Source organism: Podarcis melisellensis (genome assembly GCF_964234715.1).
Source record: "Podarcis melisellensis genome assembly, chromosome: 5".
In the NCBI taxonomy this organism is placed as follows: Eukaryota; Metazoa; Chordata; class Lepidosauria; order Squamata; family Lacertidae; genus Podarcis; species Podarcis melisellensis.
Genome location: NC_138537.1, coordinates 7,083,388 through 7,102,609, shown reverse-complemented (window position 1 = coordinate 7,102,609; position 19,222 = coordinate 7,083,388). Strand labels below are relative to the sequence as shown.

The following is a 19,222-nucleotide window of genomic DNA, read 5'->3' as shown; positions in this document are numbered from 1 at the left end:
GGGGTTTTTGCTTTTAAGCATGCTTTCCCTCTTCTTCTTCTAGGCTGGCCTAGTTCACTCCACCCCTCTGGTAATTTGTGTTTAGATCACTCCTTCCTTCAGAGGCGTGGGAACAACTCCAATTCCTGAATGAAATACATACCAGATCTAACCTTGACATAAGCGCTAAAAGAATTCATGCAAAGTGCAATGCAGCCCAAGAACTAATTAGATACGATGCAATAAATCTTGCCACATCTGTCTTCAGTGTGGTTTGTATAAAAGGTTGTTGGTGAATGAACAGAGACAAGTGACAATATCTTTGAAGGGAAGCAACACACTCTTGGGGAAACTATGTTCCAATGCACACAGCTATACTAGCAGAAGAAATCCACAGAGGAAAGATAACAACAGGAGAATGGCAGGGATCTTGGAAATTTTGATTTTTGTGCTGGTGGCTTTTCTGATTCTGCACTTCCTGAGACAGCTCTGGTCACACAGACGCTACCCTCCTGGACCTTTATCACTTCCTCTCATTGGAGGCATGTGGCAGATTGGGAAAATACTTTCACAAGATACTTTCTTGAAGGTACTTCTTTCTAAATCATTTAGTAGTTGAGTAAGAAGCTGGCTTAATAGAACTGCAGATTATTTTATTTCTACAGCAACTGGTGAGTAAAGTGTTGTGTTGGTAAAACCTTCTGGAAAATGGAAGTGTGACATGTAGTGCAACTTGTCAATTGGAACAATTGTTCCTCTCTTCATCAAAACTACAGTATTCTGCAGGTATTCTGCATGCTATAGCAACTTTAATTGTACACATAGTAAATTCAGTTAAGGATTTCAATGTAATAATAATAATAATAATAATAATAATAATAATAATAATTTATTATTTATACCTTGCTCATCTTAATCTGGCTTAGTTTCCCCAGTCACTCTGGGCAGCTTCCAACAAAATATTAAAAATACACTAAAACATCAGACATTAAAAACTTCGGTTCATTCCAGGTCAGTTCAACGCGCCATGTCACCCACTATCTTGCATTTTGATGAAACTTGGCGTACACCTTTCCCTTAAGGTTGAAAGAACCCCCCTTAAATTTCCCCCCTCTATCTCAAACAGTTTTACTTTTATAGCACTTCAAAGTTTCGTGAAATCTGCATTTCTGTTCCTCTTGAGATCCTTGGCCTTGCGTACATTTTATTTTTCCCCCTCCATAACCAATGATCATATCAGATAGAGGGGGGACATTTAAGGGGGTTTCTTTCAACCATAAGGGAAGGGAATACACCAAGTTTCATCAAAGTCCGAGACGGTGGGTGACAAAGCCCTTGTTTTTTGCATTGATTTGATGTGGAATGGCCCTTTCCCTAAATAGGGCTGCCTTCAGATGTCTTCTAAAAGTCAGATAGTTATTTATTTCCTTGACATCTGATGGGAAGGCGTTCCACAATAACCGCTTCTCACAGTGAGGGAACCTCCAGAAGGCCCTCGGCGCTGGACTGCAGTGTCCGGGCTGAACGATAGGGGTTGAGATGCTCCTTCAGGTATACTGGGCCAAAGCCATTTAGGACTTTAAAGGTCAGCACCAACACACTGAATTTTGCTGGGAAATGTACTGGGAGCCAAGTAGGTCTTTCAAGATTTCAATTTTCTCATCATAACGAATCTTATCTGGCTTGTTTGCATCACCAATAATCATTTTTTAAATATATAATGCAGGTTGATTGGCTGTATGATTACCCTGTATTTAATTTTGGGGGAGCAAATCCATATACATTATTCAGGGATATATAAGAAAAGAAAAACTTTTTGTATACATTATATTAGCTGCAATATTCTAAAATACGTTTGTGAATTACTTTTTTACATATGGGATGACTTTATATTTGACTATGAATTTAATATTCTATATATGTATATGTATATTCTATACACTGTATTTACTCGATTGGGAGCCAGTGTGGTGTAGTGGTTAAGAGCAGTAGTCTCGTAATCTGGTGAACCGGGTTCGAGTCCCCGCTCCTCCACATGCAGCTGCTGGGTGACCTTGGGCCAGTCACACTTCTCTGAAGTCTCTCAGCCCCACTCACCTCACAGAGTGTTTGTTGTGGGGGAGGAAGGGAAAGGAGAATGTTAGCCGCTTTGAGACTCCTTAAAGGGAGTGAAAGGCGGGATATCAAATCCAAACTCTTCTTCTTCTTCTCGATTGTAATGCATACCTTTTTTTGGCCAAATTACGTCATGAAAATTAGGGTGTGCATTAGATTTGATGGCACATTTACATTCACCAGCAAATACTTTTTTGGTTTCAAGGTTTTGAAAATTGAGGTGCACATACTGTGTGTGTATATATATATATATATATATATGTAAATGTCTCCCATAAAACAAAATGATTTCTATTAACTAATATATTGTTATAAGTAGAGTGGGGAGATCATCCATTAAACCCAAGAAATTGATGAATGTCAGAATCTAGCTAATATTGGGGATATGAATGCAAAACACAATCTGCAGAACTGTGCCACACAAGGAATCCCTGGGCTGGCTTATGGGAACCAGCTTGACCAGGGCTAGTTAAGAACAAAAACATTAATAGACAAAGGTGTGGATGGCTTGTGATTAGCACATCAAAGGAAGGTTCTCAGGTCTGTGCTCACAGGCTGGCCTCACAGGAGAAATGTTGCTCTAAAAAACTAGGCTTGGGATAGCAGATGGATGGGGAGGAGTTGCTTGGAGCAAAGGTGTGTTAGGAAGAAGAAGGAGAACAAAGACAGTACCTTGGAGGAGAGCCTTGGACTATAGTGCTACACTGCTGCGGGGAACAAGCCACCCCAGAGGTGACCATCCTGTAAGATCTGGACTCCCGCAATTCAAATTCAGTTGCAAATATGCGAATGAATCATTTTTCTTAAAGCTACAACAGTTTCCACTACATCCTGATTCTCAAAGTAGCACAGACCCTGTGGGAGTGCCTGGAACCTCCTTGGCATCTTGCCACAGCAGCTTGGCAGAGATTGGAGGTGGCCCCCAACCTTTTAACAATATAAAGAATTATAAGGGCTATAAGAAACCCACCCTGGATTGAGAAAATCTAAGCAACTATTAGCCAGTTTTGAGTCCGAGCACTGCCAGGGCCACTGCTGCACAGAAAAGCACCTGTGAGCTGCTGCAGCCACCACCACCTCACCTGGTGCTTGTGAGCAGGACCTACCACGGGGGGGGGAGGGTCAACTCCTGCCTGAGTATCACTCCTTCAGGGATGTGTTCTGCAAGAAGGAACCAGCAAAGTTGCCATGGCACCAACTATATTGCTGTGTGATTGAGCTATTCCTGGGGGCGCCCTTCCCTTGGAGCTGCCTCTACCCAACGTCTGAGGCTGAGCTTACAGTTCTGTAGTAGTTCCTGTATAATGATTTGGCAACAGGCTTCTTGCAGTCATTGAAGGTGCTGGATGGTGCCCCAGTAGTGTTTGTCAAGAAGAAGTGGGCGGTGGAGTTGAAGGTAAAAAAGGGTAAAGGATCCCTGGACAGTTGAGTCCGGTCAAAGGCGACTATGGGGTTGCGGCGCTCATCTCGCTTTCAGGTCAAGGGAGCCGTGACGGAAGCCAGAGAGCACGGAAACACCATTTACCTTCCCGTCACAGTGGTACCTATTTATCTACTTGTACTGGTGTGCTTTCAAACTGCTAAATTGGCAGAAGCTGGGACAAAGCAATGGGAGCTCATCACCAACCTTCCAATCAGCAAGCCCAAGATACTCAGTGGTTTAGACCACAGCACCAACTGCGTCCCTTTAGTGGAGCTGAAACCTTGCTTGGATTATAGAAACCTCAACCTGATCAAATCTCCACTTGGTACCCATTGCCTCTCTGAACGGTTTTCCTTTGCCCCACTCCTTCCCCATGGAAGACTCATTCTTTAGTGCTAAATCGGAGCAAATGTCAATCTGAATAAAATCTGAACTTCTGTTTGTTCTGACTGAGCAGGGGGTGGGCAGCAGAACAAGATTTAGTGTGGGTAAGTCCTCAGTCTCACAACAACTGGACAGCCTTGAAATACACTCTGTTGTGGCGAAGAAGAAGCCTTTGCCAGCTCACTGAATGCCTGTGGCAATGGGCTATAGTCACAAAAGCTTGTAATAATCTGCTATATTTTAACATGACGGTTCTCTTTTCTACTTTGATGCTAATGGCAGCTGGCTAAGCAATATGGAGACATTTACAATATATGGCTCGGACATTATCCTATGGTAGTACTGTCTGGATTCCAAATGGTGAAAGAAGGCCTTACAAACTCACCAGAAGTCTTGTCTGAACGACCGGTGACCCCTTTCCTGAAAGCTGCACTTAAAAAAAAGGGTAGGTTGTTGAGAAGGCTGATGGGTTTTACTGGCCCTATCTCCAGAGAACAGTATAAAATCAAACTTTGACTATGCCCATCAACCGAAGCTCTTTCCAACAGCAGAGGTCTTCAAAGAAGTCATTGCACTGCATTTACCAGCTTGGTCATTAGGCACTAAGATTGCCACAAAATCTGGTTCATGGGCTGGGCTCTTGTGCAAAAATCAGAAGTCAACAAATGTGATATGAACTTATGATAACACTTTTTGTGGGAGTCTTGGGAAGGTACTGAAAGAGGAAGTCTTGCTGATTTGAAAGGAAGAAGTGCCTCTTCCGTGCATGAGAAGTAGAGTGAAGGAATTAGTGGTGAATATATTCTGATTTCATTAATCCTGTGATGCCTCCTCAATGCTACATGACTGCTGTCCAGAGGCACTAAAGTGCAAAAAAGTGGAACCAAAATAAACTAGAAGAAAAAAATTATAGGATTTCAGCAGAAAGTTATAGGATATACACTTATTGGAAATGAAGCAGTCTCTTCTTTTTATGTTTAGGTTCTTTTCTTTATTGATTTGGCTTTTTGTGAACCTTATTTTTTGATAGTTTTCTATAAGTATTACTTATATGCAGGAATTAATATTTGATATATCTGTGATAAAGGAGGACGTTTACAGAGAACTGAGGATTAGAAAAAGAAGGGATCTGTGGAAGACAAATCAGGGAGGGTTTTTTCAGGGTGTGAGGCTGAGGAACGGGGAGACCTCCCAGGTGGGAGATGGGGGGAATCAACTCTCGGTATTCTTTTCTTGATATGTTGCCTTTTCTCATCTTTCTATAAAAGAGTTTGGATTTTATTGCTTAATATGTTAAAACTTTTTTAAAAAACACTATTAAAAGAAAAGGAAATGAAGCAGTGTGACCAGCTCAATAACTTAACAATGACAAATAATCATGAATGCACCATTAAAAGGATATCTGGAAGGATCCTGTGTGCTATATTGAAATAAGTTCCAGTGCTTGAAGACAAGATAGAGTGATGGCCTCTTCGGCATTTTCTGAAGAGTACAGTGCTGGTGAATATCACTTTACGAGACAGATTCTGTGCCAGTCTTGCAGTTCTTAGGTTGTGAAAGAATGGCATCTCTGAAATGCACAGGCATTATCTGCACTAAATTTGGTCTCATCTTGGTTGACTGACAATTTTAAAAATATGCCATTTTTGTGAGTAATGTTTTCTCATTGATTCCTTCCTGTTTTAGGTTTGGTCTTTTCAAATGGTCACACCTGGAAGCAGCAGAGACGGTTCAGTGTCATTACTATGCGGAAGCTGGGTCTGGGGAAGAAAGGCATGGAGTTCCAAATACAAGAGGAAGCCCATCGTCTTGTGGAGGTCTTTGCACATGCAAAAGGTATGTGATATTACCGTATTTACATGAATCAAATCACCCTCCAATCTATGAAGTATGTGATATTACCGTATTTACATGAATCAAATCACCCTCCAATCTAATGAACACCTCAGTTTTCAAAACCTTGAAACCAACAAAGTATTTGCTGGTGAATGCAAATGTGCCATCAAATCTAATGTGCACCCTAATTTTCACACTGTAATTTGGCCAAAAAAGGTGCACATTACATTCATGTAAATATGGTAAGTAATGATGCTGATACCTATCCCAGTTTGCAGAGATCTTTATGCACAATCTCTGCACATTTTGGGATGGAATTTCATACATTTTCACTTTTATTCAAATATTTTTAAAATAGCAATTGATCCTAGCAGCTTTCCGAGATATAAATGTAAATGATTTCATTTGCAGGGCAGCCACATGATTTTTCACTCCCCATCACTAATGCAGTTTCCAGCTTGATATGTGTTTTGGCTTTTGGATACCGATTTTCTCTTGAAGATGAAAAATTCCAAAAATTGATCGATGCCATTGATTGCATCTTGAAAGATTCAAATAACGCACTTCACTTGGTGAGTAGACTTTTGATCCCCAGAGGCCCTAACTCAAATAAGCATTCACAGAACATTTTGGCAGTACTCCTAAATCTTAGGGCTCATCTACACTTCCATTTGTCCTGCAGGTTTCTCCCCCTGGAAAACCTGCTGTTCGCCACTGAATTGGAACATATGTCAGTTGCTTCTTCTGTGAGTTGATGTTCCAATTCAGTGATAAACAGTGGGTTTTCCTGGGGAAAGTGGCAGGAAAGTGAAAAACCGTTTGGATCCGTGTCTAGAAAGCAGGGCACAAGCAGAAGTATGCATGAGCCCCCAGAGTACTCGATTCATTGCAGGGATATGTGGATTAAAATCCGGGTTGGATGGCCCATCTTGTATGCCTCCTTCCAACAACTTCTGCAGCCAAGCTGATACCAAGGAAGGAAAGTCCACAACCTCCTGAGGGCATCCATTCCACTGTCAAACAGCTCTTGCTGCCAGAAAGTTCTTGATGATATTCAGTCAGAATCTCCTTTCTTGAAAATTGAAGCCATTGATTCAAGTCCTACCCTATTATTATACTCAGCAGGGTATAATAATAATGATTGCGAATGATAATGATAACAGTTAGCACTATTTTTCTAGAAAAAAAGGTGCCACAACTCACCATTAACGTCTCCCTTGTTCTCTTATAATGGCAATGGTGTCAAGCTGAGAGGTGACGGCACTGAGTTCTAGTGAGCCTTACTGAAATCAAGATATGCTATAACCACAGCATTCCCCTGATCCACCAATCTTGAAACTCCATCAAAAAGAGAAATGAGATTCATCTGGCATGGCTTACTTTTGAGAAACCCATGCTGGGTCTTAGTAATCACAGCATCCTTTACTAAGTGCTCACAGACCAACTGCTGAATGAATGAATGAATGAATGAATGTTGCACTAAACTCTTTGCAACAAAAATGAGCCAAAATGTGAGAATAATTCACCTTAGCACTGTGTCCTTAAGCTTTGACCGTTTACATAAATTTAATACATATCCTCCTCACTTTTCTCTAAAGTATTCAAAGAGGCTAAAGAGAAACCAGGAATGAACAAAAAACCACAAAGCTTCAGAAGCAATATAATAATAACTGCAACAAAAAAACTTATTAAAATAATATGTAGCAGAACCAGAACAGACAGGTTAGTTAAGTTCAGAACACAGCAGCATCTATCCATCAACAGATCATCTTCAGAACCATGTTTATTCACCTAAACAGAAAAGTTTAGGAGAAACTTCCTAGAAAGGGTATTTCATGTTTTTGCTGCCACTATGGAAAATTCTCCAAGAATTCTGCCAGCTGCTATATTTCTAATGGTGATGGGACCTAGAGCAGCTCAGAGACTGAAGTTGTGGTTCTGAAAGGAGAATACAGCTTTAGGGACCCTGGTCCTGGGTCATGAAGGGCTTAAAAATACATAAGAATGGTGTAAAACGAATGGCATATGAACTGACTGCTGGCAGCTGCATTTTTGTACTGGTTAAACATCCCAACCTGTCTTCTAATGCGGTCCTATTTAGTATGCCCAATTCACTGCCAGCTGAAGTGATGTAAAAGCACTCTGCCACCTGCCATCCGGGAGTAACTCTGGGTCAGAGAGCGCCCACAGACATTTAGCCACAGCCTCAATAATAATCCAGGCCATGATGCTGAAGTGCCAGTCCAAATGAGTTTGTTGATAGACCTTGTTACCAAACCATTTTGTGGTAGTGACTTGTGGTTTTTGCTTTCTCCTCCTCTGCAGCTGTATGAAGTCTTCCCATGGCTCATGAAACATTTCCCAGGGCCTCATAGGAAGTTATTTGCCTCCGCAGACTTGATACTTTCATTTGCAAAGGAAGAGTTAGAAAGGCATAAAGAGCAACGAAAGGATGAGCCGCAGGATTTCATTGATTTCTATTTACTTCACATGGAGAAAGTAAGCATCCACTGTCAACTCCAGGCACTTGGGGCCTGTCCACACTACAATGTGTGTTTGTGTCTGAGTTCCCACTTACTTTGTGTAGTCTAGATGAAGTTACCCTCAAACAGCACCTGTCTTGATTCTTTCCCTCTGTAATTTAGGGTGTACCTAATACAGGGATAATTCAATATACAGTTGTACCTTGGTTCCCAAATGGAATCCATTCCGGAAGTCTATTCGACTTCCAAAACGTTTGAAAACCAAGGCACAGCTTCTGACTGGCTGCAGGAACTTCCTGATTTGCAGCATTTGGGAGCCAAGACATTCGAGTCACAAGGCGTTCGACAACTAAGGTACGACTGTATTGGGGAAAATTGGACTTTAAATCGCTTCATTTGGGGTAATAGATGATTTATTGTGGTGGTTTTGGTAGGGTGGATCAATAATCACTTTTTGCTGCTCAGAGTGGGCGGGGTATAAATAATATATGATGATGATGATGATGATGATGATGATGATGTCCTTTCAGCCTCCTTTTCTACTCCAGCCAGCTTGATTTCATTTTGGGGTGGGATGGGGTGGTCAGACAACAAAGCCACAGAGCCATTCAGAAGTGTAGAAAGTCCCAGATCTGCTCTGAGATGCCTTGTTAGTGGTGTGATCTGATTCAGAAAAACATTTCCAACATCACCCCAGTTCACCTTGTAATTTCAGGTACACAAACAGACAATGCAAACCACTATTAAATAAGTTTGGGAGAGCATACCCATAAACTTGCACTGGATTTGTGCAGATGATGCCACTGTTTTTGCACCATCACCCCATTTTTTTTTTTTTTGAAAGCTGACTTGGAAAGGGCTGTGGTTTCTTTTTATTATCTCTTATTCTGCATGTCTTCAGAAGGGTGTTGGAGAGATCCTTTCTTACTCCAGTCTATGACTGTCCAAGTATCTTCCTGCACACTCAGCTGTAAAACATATTATTAGGTGTTGCGATAGGAAGACACCCCCCACGCCAAGGTCAGATAGATTTTGTGTGGCCTGTAAATAATTCCAACATTTCACTTTTTCCATTATCGTCAATAGAGCAAGGATGACCCCAACTCTACGTATGATGAAAGCAACCTGGCAGAGTGTGTTCTTGACCTCTTTATCGCAGGGACAGAGACGACTGCTGCTACTCTGCAATGGGGACTGCTCCTCATGGTGTCTTATCCAGATGTTCAAGGTGAGGGAGAACTTTGCAATGGAAGCAAGCACCTCTCTGGTGCGCACCGACCCCTTTCGCTCTCCAGGCTTCAGCTAAAGCCTGCATTCACCCCATAGGACAGACACACATTTCCCCTTCATTTTTGGAGGGGAAAAAGTGCGTCCTATAGGGCGAAAAATACGGTACTACTTTTTACACTGGAGGGATGAGGGAGAACATATCCATCATGTTTATCAGTCATTGATAGCCTTATCCTCTAAAAAATCATCAAATCCGATTCTAAAGCCATTCAAGTGAGTGGGCATCACATCTTGTGGGAATAAATTCCAGAATTTAACTCTGTGCTATAGGAAGAAGACCTGGGACGCGGGTGGCGCTGTGGGTTAAACCACAGAACCTAGGACTTGCTGTTCATAGAATCATAGAATCATAGAGTTGGAAGAGACCACAAGGGCCATCGAGTCCAACCCCCTGCCAAGCAGGAAACACCATCAGAGCACTCCTGACATATGGTTGTCAAGCCTCTGCTTAAAGACCTCCAAAGAAGGAGACTCCACCACACTCCTTGGCAGCAAATTCCACTGTCAAACAGCTCTTACTGTCAGGAAGTTCTTCCTAATGTTTAGGTGGAATCTTCTTTCTTGTAGTTTGAATCCATTGCTCCGTGTCCGCTTCTCTGGAGCAGCAGAAAACAACCTTTCTCCCTCCTCTATGTAACATCCTTTTATATATTTGAACATGGCTATCATATCACACAGGTGATATGATACAGGTGGCGCTGTGGGTTAAAGCCTCAGCGCCTAGGACTTGCCGATCGAAAGGTCGGCGGTTCGAATCCCTGCGGCGGGGTGCGCTCCCGCTGCTCGGTCCCAGCGCCTGCCAACCTAGCAGTTCGAAAGCACCTCCGGGTGCAAGTAGATAAATAGGGACCGCTTACCAGCGGGAAGGTAAACGGCGTTTCCGTGTGCAGCTCTGGCTCGCCAGAGCAGCGATGTCACACTGGCCATGTGACCCGGAAGTGTCTTCGGACAGCGCTGGCCCCTGGCCTCTTAAGTGAGATGGGCGCACAACCCCAGAGTCTGGCAAGACTGGCCCGTACGGGCAGGGGTACCTTTACCTTTACTTTATCATATCACCCCTTAACCTCCTCTTCTGCACGCTAAACATGCCCAGCTCCCTTAGCCGTTCCTCATAAGGCATCGTTTCCAGGCCTTTGACCATTTTGGTTGCCCTCCTCTGGACACGTTCCAGTTTGTCAGGGTCCTTCTTGAACTGTGGTGCCCAGAACTGGACACAGTACTCCAGGTGAGGTCTGACCAGAGCAGAATACAGTGGCACTATTACTTCCCTTGATCTAGATGCTATACTCCTATTGATGCAGCCCAGAATTGCATTGGCTTTTTTAGCTGCCGCGTCACACTGTTGGCTCATGTCAAGTTTGTGGTCAACCAAGACTCCTAGATCCTTTTCACATGTACTGCTCTCAAGCCAGGTGTCACCCATCTTGTATTTGTGCCTCTCATTTTTTTTGCCCAAGTACAATACTTTACATTTCTCCCTGTTAAAATTCATCTTGTTTGTTTGGGCCCAGTTCTCTAATCTGTCAAGGTCGTTTTGAAGTGTGATCCTGTCCTCTGGGGTGTTAGCCACCCCTCCCAGTTTGGTGTCATCTGCAAATTTGATCAGGATGCCCTTGAGTCCATCATCCAAGTCGTTGATAAAGATGTTGAATAAGACCGGACCCAAGACAGAACCCTGTGGCACCCCACTAGTCACTCTTCTCCAGGATGAAGAGGAACCATTGATGAGCACCCTTTGGGTTCGGTCAGTCAGCTAGTTACAAATCCACTGAGTGGTAGCATAGTCAAGACCGCATTTTACCAGCTTCTTTACAAGAATATCATGGGGCACCTTGTCAAATGCCTTGCTGAAATCAAGGTAGGCTACATCCACTGTGTTCCCTTCATCTACCAGGCTTGTAATTCTGTCAGAAAACGAGATCAGGTTAGTCTGACATGACTTATTTTTCAGAAATCCATGCTGACTATTGGTGATCACAGCATTCCTTTCTAGGTGCTCACAGACTGTTTGCTTAATGATCTGCTCCAGAATCTTCCCTGGTATTGATGTCAGGCTGACTGGGCGGTAATTATTTGGGTCCTCTCTTTCCCCCTTTTTGAAAATAGGGACAACATTTGCCCTCCTCCAGTCTGCCGGGACTTCGCCTGTTCTCCAGGAATTCTCAAAGATGACTGCCAGTGGTTCTGAGATCACATCTGCCAGTTCTTTTAATACTCTTGGATGCAGTTCATCTGGCCCTGGAGACTTGAATACATCTAGACTAGCCAAGAATTCTTGTACTATCTCCTTAGTTATTCTGGGCTGTCCTGTGCTGAATCATTTGCTCCAAATTCTTCAGGTTGGGCATTGTTTTCTTTATCGGAGAAGACTGAGGCAAAGAAGGCATTGAGGATTTCAGCCCTTTCTGTGTCCCCTGTTTGCATTTCACCATCTTCTCCTCTAAGTGACCCCACTGTTTCTTTGTTCTTCCTTTTGCTACGAACATACCCATAAAAGACTTTTTTGTTGCTTTTAACCTCTCTAGCAAGCCTGAGTTCATTCTGTGCCTTAGCTTTTCTGACTTTGTGTCTACACGTGCTGGCTATTTGTTTGAATTCCTCTTTGGTGCTTTCCCCCCTTTTCCATTTTTTGTACACATCCTTTTTTAGTCTTAACTCAGTTAAAAGTTCTTTAGATAGCCACCCTGGCTTCTTTAGGCACCTTCCATATTTCCGTCTCATTGGTATTGCCTGAAGTTGTGCTTTTACTATCACCCTCTTAACAAACTCCCAGCCATCATGAACTCCCTTTCCTTTTAGTATTACTCTCCATGGGATCTCACCCAGCACTTCCCTAAGTTTTATGAAGTCGGCTTTCTTAAAGTCAAGAAATTGAGTCCTAGTATGCTTGGCTGCTCCCTTCCGCTGTATAGTAAACTTCAGAAGAGCATGATCACTCGCACCTAATGATCCTTCCACTTCTACCCCACTAACCAGGTCATCAACATTGGTTAGGACCAGATCTAAAATGGCTGTTCCTCTTGTTGCTTCTCCCACTTTCTGGACAATGAAGTTGTCTGCAAGGCCAGTGAGGAATCTGTTTGACCTTATGCTCTTGGCTGAGTTTGACATCCAACAAATATCTGGGTAAATGAAGTCCCGCATTACTACTATCTCCCTTCCTTTTGCATGCTTGGCCATCTGTTCCAGGAAGGCATCATCTATGTCCTCCGTTTGGCTTGGGGATCTATAGTAAACTCCCACAATGAGGTCCCTGTTATTCTTCTCTCCCTTAATTTTGACCCAAATGCTCTCACTTTGGCTTTGAGGTTCTAAATCTTGGATCTCTTCACAGGTATACACATCCCTGACATATAACGCCACTCCTCCTCCTTTCTTGTCTGGTCTGTTTCTCTGAAATAGATTGTATCCCTCCATTATTACATTCCAATTGTGGGACTTATCCCACCAGTTTTCAGTGATGCCTATTATGTCATATTTAGTTTGCTGTACCAAGAGCTCAAGCTCATCTTGTTTATTTCCCATGATTTGTGCATTAGTGTACAGGCATTGAAGTCCATTAATCATTCCCCCGTGTCTCTTATTTAAGGATTTTTTCCTCCCACCACTAGGTCTGCGTGCTGTTTGCTCCATTCGGTCTATGACATTTAGATGATCATCTTCATCAATTGATAGACTCCTACCTTCAGGAGCACTGTCTCCCTCCCCCACATTAGTCAGTTTAAAGCCCTCCTGATGAGGTTTCTGATATTTTTTGCAAAAACATTCCTCCCAACCGTTGTGAGGTGCAGCCCATCGCTTGCCAGAAGTCCATCTTCAAGAAACTGCAGTCCGTGATCTAAGAATCCAAACTGTTCCTGTTTACACCATTTGCGAAGCCAGTTGCGAAGCCACTTCCACTATTTTCCCCTCTCTCCCTGGGCCACGTCATTCAACTGGGAGGACAGATGAGATGACAATTTGTGCATTTAATTGCTTCAATTTCCTGCCCAGAGCCTCATAATCTCTTTTGATCTTCTGGAGGCTATTGCTTGCAGTGTCATTGGTTCCCACGTGAACCAAGAGGAAGGGGTATTTGTCAGTGGGTTTTATGATTCCTTGCAGTCGTTCAGTTACATCTTGGATCTTAGCCCCGGGGAGACAGCACACTTCCCGAGTCATCTTGTCAGGGCCATAGATCACTGCTTCTGTTCCCCTCAGTAGGGAATCCCCTATCACCACTACACGCCTCCTCTTAGGTCTGGTCGGGGTTCTTCCATGAGCTGTCCGTTCCAAGGTCGCCTGCACATTCCCTGAGGACTGACTTTGCTGCTCGTCTTCATATACCTGATCGACTGTAATGAGGGAGAGATCCTCAAATGGAGTCTGCTCTTCGTCTTCCATGCTAGGGGAGAGGACCTCAAAGCGATTGTGTATTTCTAAACAATCAGAGCGAACCCTGGGCCTCCTACTTCTTTGAGTCACGTTTCTCCATATATCTGGCTCCTGTGTTGGTGAACTAGCCTCCTTCTCAGGGGAGTCCCCTGTCTCCTCCTTGATGGAGATGGTGTGCTCTGTTGCTTCCAAGAAGAGCTCCAGCTCTCTAATTCTCCAGGTCTCTAATTCTTTGGAGCGTAGCTACACGTTCCTCCTTCAGAAGGTCGCGGTTCGAATCCCCGCAATGGGGTGAGCTCCCGTTGCTCGGTCCCTGCTCATGTCAACCCAGCAGTTCAAAAGTCCGTCAAAGTGCAAGTAGATAAATAGGTACCACTCCAGTGGGAAGGTAAACCGTGTTTCCATGCGCTGCTCTGGTTCGCCAGAAGCAACTTAGTCATGCTGGCCACATGACCCGGAAGCTGTACGCCGGCTCCCTTGGTCAATAAAGCGAGATGAGCGCCGCAACCCCAGAGTCGGCCACGACTGGACCTAATGGTCAAGGGTCCCTTTACATTATATGAAGAAGTACTTTCCTTACCCTGTCCTGAATCTTCCAACGGCAGCCACAGGTATTTGCCTTGAGGTATGGCTGAGCAGGGCACAGTGTGGGTCACCACTGTGGCCAAGCAACCACTTTGCTAGGAGGAAGACAGGGAGAAATGGGCAGACATAGAATTGTGCTAACTAGCCTCCATGCATTGGCTGCAATCCTGTTCTGTGTGGGAGAGAAGCCAGGCACTGAGTTTCAGTAAGGGCAGAACTGAGTGGGTGAAAGAAACATTTCATCTGGCTCCTGGTGAAATAGTCTTCTCAGAGAGCAAGGAACTCCCCTCTGAATTTGTGGAAACATGAGAAACTGGCTGCTGCTGAGTCAGGGCCAGGGTCCATCCAGCTCAGTATTGCCTACACTGACTGCCATCAGCTCTCCGGGATTTCTGGGAAGGAACATTCCCAGCCCTACCTGGAGATTCTGGGAATTGAATCACGGACCTTCTGCATGCAAAGCAGATGTTCTACCACAGAGCAATAGACCTTTTCCACATGCAGCTGCATTCACAGTATTTAATTGTTAACTTCTTATTTTCAGGGTGCCGCCAGCAACTACCAATGAGCCTCACTTAATATACTGGGGTCTTTTCATCCCACCCTCTACAGTCTAGTTGCTGTGTGTTTCTCAGATTAAAACTAGTGGATTTTAAAATATGGTAAAGCTTAATTTCTCACTTTTTCCTGCAGATAAAGTCTACAAGGAGATGGAAGATGTTTTAGGTTCCTCCCTTCCCATTTGCTATGAAGATCGAAAGAAACTGCCTTACACCAATGCGGTGACGCATGAAATTTTGCGTGCAAAATATCCCTTATTAATTGGGATTCCCAGGCGAAGTGCAAAGGATATGGAAATGCATGGTTTTCACATTCCAAAGGTACAGGAAATAGATAAGGCAACAGCTGTATATTTTGAAAGCAAAGAGCATCTGATAGTGGCACTTTAAATGCACACATGTAGCACAAAATCTGAGGGAGAAGGATCTCCCCTCTCTCGAAAAAAATAATATCTGAAGATTAATAACCTGAAAGTTAAAAAATTCTATTATGACAAATACAAGGAACAGACTATTGCATAAGTGATCTGGAATGAGAGGATGAAACCCAAACACATAACAAGTTTTATCAAGATACATATAATCATAGAAATGTAGAGTTGGAAGGGACGCTGAGGGTCATCTAGTCCAACTCCTTGCAATACAGGAATCTCAACTACAACATCCATAAGAGATGGTCATCTAACCTCCAAAGGCATAAAAACTTGCAAGGAAAGTATCCAGTACAAGAATCCCTGGACCTGCTTTCCTATAATTTGGCAGGCTTTTTCCACCTGTGAGGGATTAGCAATGCATGCCAATCTCATTCACTTCTGTCAAAAGGGAAAGAAAAGTTATATAATTCCCAACAACAAATTGAAGCAGGAGGAGAGCAGCCTCAAACACGCCCTGTGTTGAACTCAGCAGCCTCTGATGGGCTTTGGGCTGACACACACTATATTCTGATGCACCAAATCAGAATTAGAATCCAATATTATGATTATTGTACACCATAAATATAGACTGTATCTTTGTATGTGAGAAATGTCTTAAGATTGATTACTGGGGCAGTGAATTGGCAAAACTGTTTTCTGCTGTTCCAGATGCATTCTGAGCCAACTGTTTCTTCTTTTCAGAGGACAGCTGTTATTACAGATCTGAACTCTGTTCTTGTCGATCCCACGCGATGGGAAACACCTGAAGAGTTCAACCCACACCATTTTTTGGACACGGATGGAAATTTCAGGTCTAGAGAAGAATACCTGCCATTTGGAGCAGGTAAATGTAGAAATAATCATGGCCACATTTAGTAGCTTGTTTCAAACAAGCGAATGGTCAAAGGTGATTAAACAGAGGGAGGGCCATGAATGGATCCCCTGTGGTTTAAAAATCAGGTTGGAGTGATAGTGTTGAGAGAGCAATGAATTTAACATTCTTCTTCCACACCATTTTCCAATCTGAATTCTCCCTCCATAGAGTAGGGGTATCTCTCCAGATGTTGTTGGGCTACAACGTCCATCATCCATGACTCTTGCCCATGCTGGCTGGAGCTGATAGGAGTTGTAGTGGCACTTGGAGGGTAACACATTGGCTATCCCTGCTGTGGCGCAAACAGCATCTCTGGAAGAGCAATTTAGTTTAGGGAAATGGTTTAAGAGGGGAAAGGTTGAAATCTTCATTCTCCTAGAATTAAAGCCCCAATCAGAATTGGGGGATCCAGTGGCTATATATATTTATCTATTGCAGTTTTCTTCCTTTTTTATTTACAAAATTATATACTGAAAGTTTCATAAAAATCCAAAAATTATTAACATAAAATGATGAGTTAGTTATAAACTGTAACTCTGTTGTAAATTGCATCCACTTCCATGTACAGAATATTTTTTTCGCTATGGCTGCTGCAGAAGGTGAGCCCAGAACAACCAGCTGCTCCAGCCTCTTCTCGCGCTCTTTCCATCTCTCTCTCTCTATTTCTTCTTTTCGTTGTAAGGAGCATTGCACCCCATAGTCGCCTTTGACCGGATCTCCATCATGAGATCCGGTGTGGTGTAGTGGTTAAGAGCGGTAGTCATGTAATCTGGGGAACTGGGTTCGCGTCTCCGCTCCTCCACATGCAGCTGCTGGGTGACCTTGGGCCAGTCACACTTCTCTGAAGTCTCTCAGCCTCACTCACCTCACAGAGTGTTTGTTGTGGGGGAGGAAGGCAAAGGAGAATGTTAGCCGCTTTGAGACTCCTGAAGGGGAGTGAAAGGCGGGATATCAAATCCAAACTACTACTACTACTACTACTACTACTACTCTTCTTCTTCTTCTTCTTCTTCTTCTTCTTCTTCTTCTTCTTCTTCTTCTTCTTCTTCTTCTTCTTCCATCACTGTGGCAGCTGCCTCTATTGGCCACCAGGTGTCACCTCTGAGATGTTGGGGATTCACCCACAGGCAATGTGTGCACTTTGATTATTCCTTCCCTTAAGCCAGGGGTCGGCAAGGTTTACCGGCTATGAGCCGGATCACTCCCACGGAGATCATCTGTGGGCCGGACTGGCGCAGCGCGATGCCGGAAATCGCGTCTGCGCATGCCCAAATGCCAACAATCGCACCTGCGCAGAAGCAATTTTCGGCATCTGGACATGCGCAGACGCGATTTCCAGTATCTGCACATGCGCAGACACAATTTCTGGTGCCACTCGGCGTGTCCCCGTGCCACGCTGCACTGGTTTAGTGCAGTGTGCGGGGGACTCATTGAGCGGATGACTTGGTTCAGGGGCGGCTCGTAGGATGGTAAAATGGTCTTCATGGGCTGCACATTGCTGACCCCTGCCTTAAGCTGTTCTGGCAGTAGTTAGACCTGCTTTTCCAAAGTACTACATATAGTGATACAGCCATAACCTGTATGCCCCATATCCAAATTCTCACTCTGCTTTCAAGCATAGCCTTCCTTTGGGAACTGCAGCCGCTCAAGGTCAGCTTCCAGTATTTCCTGGAGCAAAGCCAGGACCCTCAGGATGTCAGCCCAGAGGATTAAAGGGAGGTACTTTGGAAGTAGCTGTTTTCCAGCTTTTTGTTGCTGTTGTTATGGCTAAAACTACTGGCTGAGCAAATCAGATGAACTGGAGAATAGATGGAGTTGGTTATGTCTCACCTGCTGCTTCCCCCTTCTTTTTTCTGCAGGGGCTCGAGCCTGTGTGGGAGAGCAGATGGCCAAGATGGAGATATTCCTCTTCCTAACCACCCTGTTGAGGGCATTCCGCTTCCAGCTGCCAGAAGGAGTGAAAGAACTCAATAAAAAGCCTGTTTTGGGGCTGACATTGCACCCCCACCCTCACAAACTCTGTGCTATTCCCCGCTGCAGTGCATCAGGAAGCATATAAAAATAATTACCGTGGTTTATTTATTTATTGCCATAAATTTCTCCATTATTATTATTTTTCACTTTGACTGACATTCTGTCCTTGGCTTTCTCAGTTCTACTATCATTGGACCAATTAAAATATCCCTCATTTGTTGCAGGGGCAGAGTTGGTAATCTTTGATAATATGGCACTCTGAGCTAGGCCAAAATTTGGCACCCCCAAACAGATATTCTCAATTATGTGTCTTCTCAATTTTGTGCCCCCTCGGCTCAGTGCCCTGTGGAGGGGAACCTCCCATGCCCTTTGCAGTTTCTGTGCTCAGGACTGAATTCTATATCTGAACTTAGGTATTTTTACCCTATTCCATTCAAAGGTGAAAGGAGGCTCATTTGTTGAATCTGCTCTTTTTCAGCTTATGGAGTCATTGTATTTTCTTTGTTATGTGCTGAATTGGACATTTAAAATGGAGAATTGCATGCTGAGATGGGTCAGTAGTGGAGTTTTGTGCTGTGTTGATATACTAACCTATTTGTAGTACAAAAATGTAGCTTTTTTCGATCCAGAATCGTTCATTCCTGTCCTCAACATACTGCTTTCGTTGTAGACTGATTCTAGATCCTGCCTAGGGGTGGCTACTTGATATGTGAAAACCCTCCTCATTATTATGTTTTCTACGCCCCAGATGAAGCAAGAAGGAAATGGTGGTTGTGATCATGCTATACACCCAGCCCACAATGCCATTGGTCTGGTGTAGATACTTTCTGTGCCACCATTGCTGGGATAGTGCATATCGGTTTTCAAATGGACACACTGTAGGATAACTCTAGGTAGGGCTAGGAAAGATTCCCTCTTTGAAAGCTGGAGAC

At 43.7% G+C, this 19,222-nt stretch overlaps 1 protein-coding gene across 2 annotated transcripts; it reads left to right on the top strand.

Annotated features, from left to right (window-relative positions):
* Positions 1 to 278: 278 nt before the first annotated feature.
* LOC309369811 (cytochrome P450 2J4-like) lies at positions 279 to 18,513 on the top strand. Of its 2 annotated transcripts, XM_081911150.1 has the most exons (9): positions 280 to 568; positions 4,184 to 4,346; positions 5,588 to 5,737; positions 6,149 to 6,309; positions 8,063 to 8,236; positions 9,307 to 9,448; positions 15,163 to 15,350; positions 16,145 to 16,286; positions 18,176 to 18,513. In XM_081911150.1, exons 1-9 carry the CDS (start codon positions 398 to 400, stop codon positions 18,373 to 18,375), a joined length of 1,491 nt encoding a protein of 496 aa, XP_081767276.1. In that variant the 5' UTR covers positions 280 to 397; the 3' UTR covers positions 18,376 to 18,513. The 2 variants fall into 2 exon arrangements, with proteins under 2 accessions (XP_081767277.1, XP_081767276.1); XM_081911151.1 differs by lacking the exon at positions 16,145 to 16,286 and having other exon boundaries at positions 279 to 568; positions 18,176 to 18,429.
* Positions 18,514 to 19,222: the final 709 nt, after the last annotated feature.

What these genes read in the sequence shown, in the direction of transcription:
- LOC309369811 (XM_081911150.1), top strand. Translation starts at nt 398, where the DNA reads ATGGCAGGGATCTTGGAAATTTTGATTTTTGTGCTGGTGGCTTTTCTG. An exon ending in CACAAGATACTTTCTTGAAG is followed by an intron (nt 569 to 4,183) that starts GTACTTCTTTCT and finishes TGCTAATGGCAG; the next exon opens with CTGGCTAAGCAATATGGAGA. An exon ending in GTCTTATCCAGATGTTCAAG is followed by an intron (nt 9,449 to 15,162) that starts GTGAGGGAGAAC and finishes TTTTTCCTGCAG; the next exon opens with ATAAAGTCTACAAGGAGATG.